The sequence below is a fragment of the Penicillium arizonense genome (genome assembly GCF_001773325.1).
Source record: "Penicillium arizonense strain CBS 141311 chromosome Unknown PENARI_contig024, whole genome shotgun sequence".
Taxonomy (NCBI): domain Eukaryota; kingdom Fungi; phylum Ascomycota; class Eurotiomycetes; order Eurotiales; family Aspergillaceae; genus Penicillium; species Penicillium arizonense.
In genome coordinates, this window is record NW_019173301.1 from 357482 (window position 1) to 370420 (window position 12939).

The following is a 12939-nucleotide window of genomic DNA, read 5'->3' on the forward strand; positions in this document are numbered from 1 at the left end:
TTAGTGGTAGGGCGATCGGAGAGAGATATCTTTCTATTTTTACGACCGCGAAGCTTCGAATAAGACACGCGATAATAGTCCGTAGCCTTACGTAGGGATAAAAATTCTTACGATTTATAAGTATCTAATACCTTAGCTAGTAGACCCTCCTTATTAGGAGATTTCTTTTAGCATTTTTAGTAGGTAAAAGTTCGCGTAAAGTTAAAAAAGTAGGAAATTTGCATTATAGCTAAGAATTGCATTATGGCTAAGGGACACCCCCTACCCGAGAGGGTGGGGGGTTATTCCGTGACATAGCTAATTAGTAGATTTTATAATAAATTAGACTAAAATAACTTATAAAGCTAATAGTCTTACTAGTATTATAGATATTATAGAGGTAATAAATATGTGTTATAGGAATAGAGCTAGTAATAAACTTATTATTAGGGGAGGAATTAAAGACGCGGCCTTTAGGAAGATCGCTAATAATAGTGGGACTATACGGATAGAACTATGATACAGATACTTGTCATATGTTCTTGCCCACTGCCCAACTACAATTTGACCTGGCAACCAAGCCTACCATTTTATTTTACTTCCTATACCTCCCCTACTGCTTTAACTGCAATAGAAATTAGCGTAGAAAAAGCAAAACGGCGTAGCTTACTACCATATAAAGGTTAGCTATTGTTTTTACTCACGAGAGTGGTGTCTCGTAGGTGAAATTAGCTAGTGATTTCGGCTATTCTCGTAAGACAATCTATAATCCGCTTACGCGCTATCACGAAGATAGTAAGTACCCTGAATAATTATGAAAAAACCGGTCGTCCATCGAAGCTAGACTCTTAAGCCAGCACTTACCACTATCTATAAGCGCGCCGGCACCTATTTTAGACTTATAAATAGCGTAGTGCTACGACACCTAGTTATCTCAGTCTACTATATAGCGGATTTTAAAGTAATTTAGACTTAGAAAACGGCGTTTAAAAAGGAAGATACTAATTAACGTAATTCACAAGCGGGCCGCCACCCCAAGCGAGCCGCCACCCTACCTATATCTATTATTTTAAATGCATTTTTCTCAAACAAAACGCCATTAAATTCGATAAGCTAAAAACTAGTTCTATTAGGACATGTAGTCAATTTATGACCCTGAATTCCACATATACTACACTTTGGTAAGGCTCTCTTACGTGGCTGTGAAGGTGCCGGAGCCGATTCTGCCTCACGGGGGGTTTGTGCTAAAACCGCTTGCTCTGGCTGCACTACTAAGGTAGAGGCCTCTAAAACTGAGAGGCCTTCTTCAGAAGTAAACTACCTTATAGATCTAGTCTTTTTCCGCTTCTTCTTCTCGCTTTTAGCGCGTAAATCGCTTACTTCTTTCTTAAGAATAGCTATTAATTATATCGTAATTTAGTAAGCCTTTAAAATCTAATTTATCGCGGAGTTAAGCGGGCTAGGTAGGCTTTATAAGCGTGCTTTTAGTAAAGCTTTAATTAAGGAAGCTTACTTTTATAATTAGACGTAGTTTAAAGGCGTTTTTAGATCCTACTCACTCCCCTAGCTTAAAGGGGGGGTCAGTATATAAAGGCGAATATCGAGCTTTTAAAGTACTCGATTAGGGTTATAAGATATTAAACCGGCGGCGGTAAAGCTATTCTTAATAGTCTCTAATTTAAACACCTTAATTCGTATAGATAGGTAGGCTTTAAGGAAGTCTAGCTTATTAATATAGTTAATTCTAATATATATTTTAATTCGATAAGCTAAGCGTAAGTATATTTTAATACCGTAAGATAGCTAATATTAAGAGGCTATAAAAGGTAAGACGAGTATAGAGACATAAATTACGATAATATTGGTTTTTTCATAAATTTATAGAACTCCGCGGTTAAATAACTTCTATAGCTATTAAGTATTAAAAGTCTATACTTCCTTTTCGTACGCGAAGAAGTAGATAGAATAGAGAGCTTTTAAAGTTACTAGAGTCTAATTTTATTAGAGGTCTATCTATTAGGACTAACCTTAAGTCTCTAATCGTCTAGAAGGCCCTTAAACTAAGATTTAATAAAAACTTTCTACCTTTAAAAATCACGTATAGAGGAAGCGCCTACCCTAAAATATTTATATAGTTAATTATAGTTATATACGCGCGATTTCTAGGCTATAAAAGCGATCGCTGATTATAGTATTCCCTTTTTATAATAACCTTCGCGGTCGTAATTAAGCCTATTATAAATCTAGCATTATTAAAGTTATATATATTATTAGGATCGATACTATAAAAAAGGATCGTTTTTTATATGAGAGAAAACTATTCTTTTTTAATTTTTAGGTATTTACACTTCGCGCACTCGTAATTGTAGCTTTTTAAGAAGTTTATAACCTAATTCTTACTAAAATAACCAAGGTAGATCTACGCGCTACGAGTAACAAATCTACTATTTCTCGTATAGAAGAGGGCTAAGAGGGTACTCCGCGCGAATCTATTTTTAAAGAGATTTCTCCTTTATTACTATTAATTCTAAGTAATTTAGGCGAGTTTTGGAGCGATTTATAAGGCTATTAAGCTAGTTCCGTAAAGAGGAGAAGGGTACTTTGAAATAACGTAATATTTCGCGTATAGAGCTAATGTCTTGCTTCTTAATAGCCTAGATAGCTAATAAGATCCTACCCTCCTACTCTACTAAATTTCGGGAGGATTAAGTACGAATTGGGGGCATATTGGGTAGTTAAACAAGGAAGGTCTAATTAATAACGCGTTTTTCGCGTCGCTGATCTAATCGGTTATATAAACCACTCGTATATAAAATACGTTAAACCGGTCTAATGTTAGTTAAAATTAAAGCTTTTTACGATATTTATAGAGCTTATTAGCTAATAAAGAAGGGAGATAAACTAGCTTTATTTTAAAAAAAAGCCTAGTAGAAGCTTAGAAGGCATTAATTATATTAAGTAAAAATACGTACCCTAATATTAAGTATAGGAAGACGTTTAAAGGTAGTGCGGAAGGCTAAGGGGTATTATCTACATTTTTTAAGCGAATTTCCGAAACTGCTATTATTAAGCAACCCTAAAATTGATTATATTATTATAAACTATAAACTAGTAGTGCTATATACTTACTATATAAGTGATATATATAGTTTAGGAGGGGACCCGAAAAAGTAGGGTGGGTAAGAACATTTAAACGGGTATATGCTATATCTAAATAAATTGAGTCGAAAATATTACAAACCTAACTTCTAGTTTAATAAGGTAGGGCTTAGAAGCCGGTTTTCCAACCCTCCCTATCGATTAATAGAAGGCTAGGAAAATGTTAGAAAACGGCACTAAGTAAACATATATATATATATAGCGTCTCTACTAGCTTACCGAATACGTTAATATTTAGGTAATTTAGTCTAGAAAATATTATTATAAAGGTTTAGTTTTACAATTATGTTTCTTTATATAAAAGATAATGAGATTTACAAATATAGGTATATATATTATAACTTTATTAATTACCGATTTAAATATATAAAGTGTAGTAAGCTAACAATATTATTACTTAAGGAATCAAGATTACGATAACGATATATATATTGTTAATATATAAGCCTAACACCTTTAAGCAGCGTTGCTTTTTGGTCGAATAGCAAAAGTCCTCTATCTTAAGAGATATATATATCATATGTCTTAGTTATTATTAATATAGTTAGACTAAAAGCGACATTATCTTTATCTATTTACATATAAACTCGGACTATCTATATAGTCCTTCATTATTAAAGAAACAATGGCGTTTTAATAGATAAAATACACATCAATCTAGATTAGAGTTATTAATTAAAGTTTAATATTAGATTAGCTGTAATACTACCTCTGTCCTAAAGCAATATAATAAACCTTCTATTTAGTTTATCATGTTTTAGTTCTATTTAATATAGACAAAGGTTATATAATACTATATAAATGTTTTAGCAATAGTTCGGATTTATTACCCTCTAAACTCTAAGAATATTTATTAATTAATATACATAAAGACGAGTATAGATAATATATAAAAAGATAGTTACTATTACATTTAGATATAGGAAGAGGATAACTACGTAAGTATATTTAAAACATAATAAAGTTATTTAGGGAATATTTGTTTATATTACTTTATAATATTAGTAGATAATTTACACTACATACTTATATTTATACCTTGTCTCATAAGCGTCGGTTAAATAAATTATAGAGGTATTACAAAATCTTTTAAATATACAACCATTTTTTAAAAAATTTTGTATCAGTAGCCTCAAAAGTACAAATATTTCATTATTAGCTTCAAAGTACGTGCTAGGTCATAATAACATAGTTCATTTCGTTTTCTAATTTCGTTTGAGATATAAATTATTTAGCATTTAACTAAATTATTGATAGCGAACCAATAATTAAGATAAGAACAGATGTATATTTATATACTATAGAAAACTTAGACTTTTGGTTTCAATATATAATAATTATACTTAATAAAAGGTGTTAGTTGTTTATAAAAAATAGATATCAAAAGAAACTAGAACTTAAATATATTTTAATTAGAGTTATCAAGATTATAAAACTTAAGTAACTTCCCTACTGTATGTTTATTAGTAGTTATAAATGATAAATATACATCATATTACTAATTTATGAACCTTATAGGACTCCACCTTAAATGTGAGATTTGATGACGATATATATGAACAACCAACCTATTTTACGATTAAATATCCAGATTAGGATCTTAATATAGCAAGATTAGATCAATCAATCAAATCAATATGATAACAACGGCAGGTTATAGGGACCTTTCCTTTAAAACCAATCCTTTTAGGTAGTATTTATTCTCTAACAGGTCTTTAAAGAATTTCTATAACTCAGTAACTGAAATATAATCAGATATTTATATTTCTAGCTCCTAGCAACGTGCCATAACAATGTAGGTTTCGGATTTCGTCAAAATTAATATATAGTGTTGAAGAGCCTTATTAACAGCTATCGGCAAATAATTAAATAAAATAAAAACGTGGTTGTTGAGACATTAGGGTAGAATATATCGTATTTACTATGATGTATTGGGGTGGCTAGCTTGGGGGTGGCTAGCTCGGTAGGGAAATATGTTAATATTTTATTGGTTTTTTTTAGCTAAAAAATAGTCTCCCGCGATCCTAGCCCTTTCTTTAGTAGGAGCTGTTATAGATAGCGGCGTGATACTAGAATCGCTCTCTATAATCTAGTAAGCTCTTATTCTCTTCTCTATCCTAGCGCTAGTTTAATAGGGCCTACCGATAGCTAGTAATATTATTTTTAATAAATAGTAAGGTAGTCGATATACTCTATTAGGTCTAATGTCGATTAGATATCGAATTACTCCCTTTTTTCTTTATTAATAGATAGTATAGAGTTACGTAGGCAAGTGTAGATCTATATATCCGCTATCCATTCTCCCTCTCTTATTTAATCTTAGTATTAGATTAATTAGGCAGCGTACTTATAGATAGACTTAGTTTCCTTCTAAGCCGTGAGGTCTAATTACGCTAATATAGCCTCTTATAGGTTTTTATATTTATTAATTGATCCTATAGCCTGGATTTTTATTTCTTTAAAATAAGGGGTATTATAAGGAAATTTAACCTTATAAAAGCTCTTTAACGTAGTTAAAGTAATACTCTAATAGGGCTAGTACTTAAACTAGTCTATATGTGTAGTCGGCCTTAAAGAATTCCTTAAAGGAAAGACCTATTTCCGGTACTTATCGTTATCTCTTATTTTATAGATTAATAAGGAAGGTGAGCCTCGCGGTTTCTTAATACCGCCGACGGCGTAGTATAAATAGGGCCTTTTAGTTAGACTCCTAATCTATCGGTTATAGTAGTCGGAAGTTATAGAGCTTAGATAGCTTATTAGGGTAATTAGTCTATATAATAGCTTCCTCGCTAAAGATAACTAGCCGCTAGATTGTTTCTAACTAAGATATACTTATTAGCGTTAACGCCCTTAATAGGTATATTGCTAGGTACTATAGATAGGGTATTACTACATACGTAAGTTAGCGGTTATATCTCGATAGGCTAGTCGGAATAACCCTATTCCTATCGGAGTTATTCTATAACTTAGGCTCTCTTAAGGTTATACGCTTCCCTTTCTAGCCGTTTAAGTTCCCTTATCCCTTACTTAGTGACGGCACCCGAAGATAGTTTAGGGGCGGTCGGTTCGATCGGCGGGAATAGCCTAGTTGGTTCCTAGATCGATTCTATATTCAGAGGTCCGAGGGTTCTAGATTTATTTCTAACTAGCCTATTTAGATAGTCTTCGGTAGACTATCTAGCTAAGGGAAGGCGCTAAGAGCGACGCGATACTATAGTTAAAATAGGTAGGTTCTACCGGGCAAACCTTAGTTAGTAGAGTATTTAGACTTATAAGACTAGGCTGTGTCTTAGGGTTTAGGTAGGTAAGCGAGGCAGATAGCTTAGTTGTACGTATAATATAATAAGGTGGATTGTATAAAGAGACCGAACGCTAGTCCTTCCTAGGACCAGGGAGAAATGCTTATATACACGAACTAGCCTATTCATGGGCGGTAAGGTCCTAGATCATCCTTTCACCGTACAGTATAAGGCATCTAGACCTCTACAGTTAGGTAGTGGTCCTAACAATATCCCCCTCCAAAGAGACCACGTCCCTAGGGTCTGACAGGCTGCGTGGGCGTACTATGTGCGGCACGTGAGCAGAGCGCGTACTTAATACGGTGTGAGAGTATGACTGCCTAGCGGCAGTCATAGTAGCCTTTTTGGTTCACATTCCACTTTACAGAGCTCTCACTATAGGTCTAACAGTGTTTCACTCACTTACACAATACGTTAGTCTCTATATTCTTCTAATATCACTTATTGTTTAGATATCTTTATCTTACCTAGTTATTAGGCTCCATCCTATAAAAAGTAGAACCCTTCTTACTTTATAATTCTAATTGGTCTTTTTAACTAAGGCTAAATATACATCCTAAAGTAGTAATAGTAAATTTGGTTATCGGTTGCTTATAGATCGCTAGCGAACCTATACTAAACTGACTCCGAGTCTATTATCCCTCTTACTACCGCCTATAATAGAGGTAGTAGTCTGTAAAATAACGTATTTGCCCACCGAGCTGGCCACCCTAGAACACCATAGTAAATGCGATTTATTCTACACTGATATCTCAATTACCACGTTTTTATTTTATTTAATTATATACCGATAGCTGTCAGTTAGGCTTTTCAACACTATATATTAACTTTGACGAAATCTAAAACCTACATTGTTACGGTATCGAAAATTATGTTACTAGGAGCTAGAAATATAAGTATCTGATTGTATTCTCAATTACTAAGTTATAGAAATTCGTTAAACTCCTATTAGAGACTAAGTACTACCTAAAAAGTATTTATTTTGAAGGAAAAGTCCCTATAACCTACCGTTATTATAATACTATATTATAATTTATCGTATTTACTATAGTGCTCTAGGGTAGCTAGCTCGGGGTCTAGCTAGCTTACTAGCTTAGTAGGGAAATACAGTCCTTAAAATAGCACTACCTAGATTAATAAGTATATCGCTAAGATAGAGCGAGCGCCTTAAACCCCTTTATACGATATTTACTTAGAAAAGGGTATTTAAAGAAGGGATAGATTATATAACTAAGATATTAATTTTATATCGCTATCGACGCTCTTCCTCTATATTATCTAAATAAAGACAAGATTCTAGAGATATTTAGGCTCTCGTTTTTAAGATATATTATATAATATAACGCTAGAGCTAGCTTAATATCCTTTAGTTATATATTTATATGTACGACCTTATGTATAGATTAGACAATAGAAAGATCCTTAGTACTACTAAATATAAGCTCTAACTACTATAAAAGATAGTAATATTATATCCAAGAGAAAGCGGAACCTTATTAAATCCCTTATAAAATAATATAGGACTTATTTAAGAACTATTCCCTTTCGTTACTATTAACTTAGCTATATTTAAATAAAAGCTAATATCCCTATTTCTTTATAAGAGTATTGATAAAGCCTAAATTAAAGTATAAGCAATTGTAACTCCTATCTTCTATAGCTTAGATAATATTTTAAAGCACTATTATTCACTTTTAAGGTTCTTACTAAAATTTAGCTTTACCTCTAATCGCGTATTTAAAATACTATACTTTATCTACTAAAAAGGTAGGATAAGATAATAATTAAAATATAACTACTAGAATATATTAAATTAACGTAAATTTAATAGAGCTATACAATTACTAGCGAAACAATATTTTAACCCTACAAAAAAAAACTAAATAGCTACTTTTATTTATGAATTAATATATTACTAAGAACAGAGATAATAACTTTTTTTACTAGATTCTAATTAGTAATAGTTTATTTAATTAAGAAAAGCTAGAGGATTAATATAGAAGCTAGAACGCTAACCTTATAAGATAAATCAGGACTATAATCCGCCCATATTATAATTACTATATAGAATAATATTAAATATAAATAAACTTTAATAGCGGAGCTAACTCTTAATAATATAGACTTTATCGCGTATTACTTATAGGTATTATTATCTTTTAGTAGGTAGAGAAAGAGTAAATAATAATAGCAATTTATTAGTTAGAAAGTTAGAGAAGAAGATAAGCTTTAGATCTCCGCGGACTATCTAGCTATACTTATAACTATTATAGGTTATATGATCTTAATATTATCTTTGCTATTAATATTAGACCTTACTATAAGAGCTTATAAAATAGAATATAAACTAAAAAGCCTACTATAGCTACTACTAGGCAATTATACTCATATTATATCAAGTACGCGTTTAGCTTATATACTAACTAATATAATTAGTCACCTACGTAGTCTATTAGACCTAGAGGTCCTAATAATTATTTAAAGATCGATACCTTATAGGATATAGGTACTCCTTATTATAGTAACGGATCTATAGAGGTACTTATACCTTTAAAATAGGTTACCTAGCTATCGATCGCGACCTATCTTAAAGCAGGTAGTCTAGTCTTCCTATTAGTAATAATAGTACGTAATAAATACGTCTACTTTTCGCTATATAAATATTAGTGGTAGTATATAATACTATTATATTTAATAGCTACCTTATATTAGTTTATAAAGGAGTACTAGAATTACGTGTATATATATATATATATAATAGTAAAAGTCCCTAAAGAAGTACAGTTCTAAATAATAATTTAGAAGACCCTATTTTAAATAAGCGGCTTCCTAACGAATTACTAACTTATTACTATATATTTGCTCCTAAAATCACTGACCTATTATCTTATAAAGTAATAGATTATATTATTAAGATAAAAGATAGCGAAATACCGCTATATAGCCTAATTTACCCCCCCCTCTTAGATAGAATAGTAAGAGCTTTAGTCCTATCTAGATAAGAATCTTAATAATAGTCGTATCTAACCCTTAAAAGTTCTAGTAGAGGCCTCTATCCTATCTATGCTAAAACAATATAGTAGTCTACTTTTCTATATATATTATCGAGGGTTCTATAAGACTATATAGTAGTCTATAGGTTTAGATAGGTAATCGAGATAGAAGCCCTAGTTATATTATATTAAGAGACTAAACACTAGTCCTTCCTAGGGCTAACGGGAATATTTATAAAGCAGCTTAAGATTAATAGTAGATAGGCAAGATAACTTATATTTTTAACTCCTTAAGTTTACTATAAAGTATCACGCTAGTAAGACTAATCCCGTAAATAGTTATTAAGTAATTTTATATTATTTAGTGCCTTTATACTATTACGTATACTCCTATCGACTATATTCTAGGAGGAAGAGATAACTATTATCTCTATACTACTAAGTGTATCGCTATTATAGGGCCTCTAGAACAGTCGTTAATTACTACTATGTAGTTTTATTACTAGTCTTAGAAGAACACGCTATTATAGGTTGAACTATTAGAGAAGATTATATATAATTAAGTTGTTAGTATAAGCGTATATCTAAGCTATATCTTATCTAAGGCTTAGATCCGAAAAGCTTATAATATAAAAGGTTATTAGCTATGCTTATTATTAGGTCTATTAATGGTTTAAACCTTATAGCCTTCTATGATCCTAGTGATCTTATGATCTATGATCATTGCACTAGTGATCCTATGACCTATGATTTGAAATACCTTATAGAACTTCACGATTCTACGTCGTTCTATTAGGTAAGCTAGTTAGCTATATATAGGACCTCGAAGAAGGGTCCTAAGAAAAAAAGAACTATCATCTACTTTTATTTTTCTTGACTATCAAGTGATACCATCAATTACCTTACCTAAATATTATAACCTTCTCACACCTCACCGTCGACAACTATCGTGACTATCACCTTACCTCACCGTCGCTTATATAATATAATATATTATATAAGATATAACCCCTAAGCACACGTCACTTCTGCTTATATAAGTATATCTGTAGGTTAGATAGTATAATAGATTTAAGTCCCTTATTAAGCGAATATAATATAAAGACCTATATATACGCTATAAGGTCGCTAACCGTAAGTTAAGGTAGCGTAGGAATCTTAATAATAGGAAAGGAAGTAATAATATATTAATATTATTGGTAGAGAAAGGATAGGGGGAGAGAGAGACTTACTGTAATAACCCCCTTATAAGTTATCTGAGTTAAACCTATGTTACTAAATTATTATAGGCTAATATAGTAAAGAATATATAGTGTACCAAAGAGCCGCTACGCTAAATTATCGACCTTATAGCGAGCTATAACCGCTATTAATTGCCTAGCGACCTTTTAGTGACTTATAATAGACTTACTACCTATTTAGTACAGATAATATATATAGATAACACCGTTAACGCGATATTAGTTATTAAGGATAGATTCTCGAAATACGCGGTATCCCTACCTACCTTATCTATAATTAATATTATATAATTACCTCGGGTATTCTACTAATAAATTAAGCTCTAATTCGGACCGTATAATAGTAAAAGAAAATATATAAACTAAGTATTAGAGAGCTATCTTTAGTACTTTGTTAATATAGAATAATTTAAGTAGCTAACCCTTCTTATAATAGCGTAGATTCTATATAGGGCTCTTACCCTTTAAAACGTTGTATAGCTATGACCTAACGTAATTTATATATAAACTACTACTATATACGAGCCGCTATACTATCTAAGAATATATCGAAAATGGGTATATAATATTTAATTACCTACTATACTACGTACTCGTACTTATTCTTAATTATATAGAGTAAGATAGTGGGAACTTATTAGCTATGTAGGCTACTAAGAAAAAGAAATAAGTTTTATTACTTACGCTACTCGGACTTTTAAACATCGCGTTTAACTCTGTAGCCGGCAAGCACTTTTATACCCTAGAAATGGCGAGTAGCCTACTAAAATAATATATATAAATTATTAGGATAGCTGCTCCGCCTATACGTAATATTTAAAAGTAAGATCTATATTAAATTTTAGATCGATAGCGTTCTAGACGATTAGCGCTTTAAAGTTAGTCTAAACGGATAGAATTCCGATAAAATTAGCCTTCGCTAGCTTAGAAAGCTCTTTATTTCTCCTTCGATAATCGCTTAAATAAAGGAAAAATATTAAGTTCTAATACTTAATAGTAATCGCCATTATTTGCCGGAGTTCGATAAAATTTATAAGAATAATAATATTATCGTAATATATATAGCTCTACACTCGTTTTATCTTTTATAGCCTTTCGATATCTACTATTGTATAGTAATAAGACGTCTGATTATATAGTGGGCTTATTAAATCGAAAATACGTGTTTAAAACTTTTCCTAATAGTACTATTTATATATATATATAAAATATTAGGTCGAGATTAGGTCCTTCGGTCCTTAGTAATACTAAGATTAGGTCTAAAGTTAGGTTCTAGAGAAGCCTACTTATAAGGCTTTTAGCCCTATCCTATTATTATCGTAAGCCCTAATCTCTGACTTATAAACCCCTTCCGCTATATACCCTTATTCTCCTATCGTTTCTCTTTCTATACGTCACTATATTATAGCACTACTAGCTACCTTTCCTAGTACGGCTTTAATAGGCTTCGTTCTCTTTAAAATCTTACACGGGTATTAAATAGCTTACTCTTAGGTAAGACAAAGAGAAACTAAAGTTAACGTATTTCCCTACCGAGTGGGCCACCCCTACCGAGTGGGCCACCTACACCGGTCTATTCATTTTAAATGCATTTATCTCAACCAAAACGCCATTAAATTCAATAAGCTAAACTCGAGGTCTATTAGGACATGTAGTTATTCTATAACCCTGAATTCCACATACACTACACTTCGTTTTTGCCCTCGTACGCGGCTAAGAAGGTGCCGGAGCTGGCCCTACCTCACGGGATCCTTCTGCTAAAACTGCTTACTCTAGCTGCGCTATTAAGGCAGAGGCCTCTAAAACTAAGAGCATTTGACTTGTAGACCGAGTCTTTTTTCGCTTCTTCTTCTCGTTTTTAACGCGTAAATCGCCTATTTCTTTCTTAAGAATAGCTGCCGATTATATCGTGATTTAATAGGCTTTTAAAACTTGATTTATCGTAGAATTAAGCGGGCTTAGTAGACTTTTTGAGCGCTACTTTAGTAAAGCTTTAATTAAGGAAGCTTATTTTTGTAATTAGACGTAGTTCGATAGCGTTTTTAGCGACTACTTACTATCTGTAAAGAAGAGGGGTCTAGTGTTTGCAGGATAGAGCCTGTCAACTAGGTAAGATGAAGATGCCTAGGAACAAGTAGTATATTGGAGGAATACAGAGACTGATTCTTGCAGCACCTCTAGGTTCTCCTGGAGTGCACTATTTAACATGGGGGATCAGCGTTACGGTGAGGAAACGCTGACGTGTCGACACCTGTATGATGTTGA

The 12939-nt window shown here is 32.1% G+C and overlaps 1 protein-coding gene across 1 annotated transcript; it reads right to left on the bottom strand.

Annotated features, from left to right (window-relative positions):
• Positions 1 to 12632: 12632 nt before the first annotated feature.
• Positions 12633 to 12923, bottom strand: PENARI_c024G04705 (uncharacterized protein; the record flags this gene model as incomplete). The annotated part of the gene is made up of 4 exons (XM_022635675.1): positions 12633 to 12640; positions 12732 to 12798; positions 12850 to 12871; positions 12916 to 12923. Coding segments are annotated over 4 exons (105 nt in total), but the record flags the coding sequence as incomplete, so codon positions are not given.
• Between the last annotated feature and the right edge of the window lie 16 nt (positions 12924 to 12939).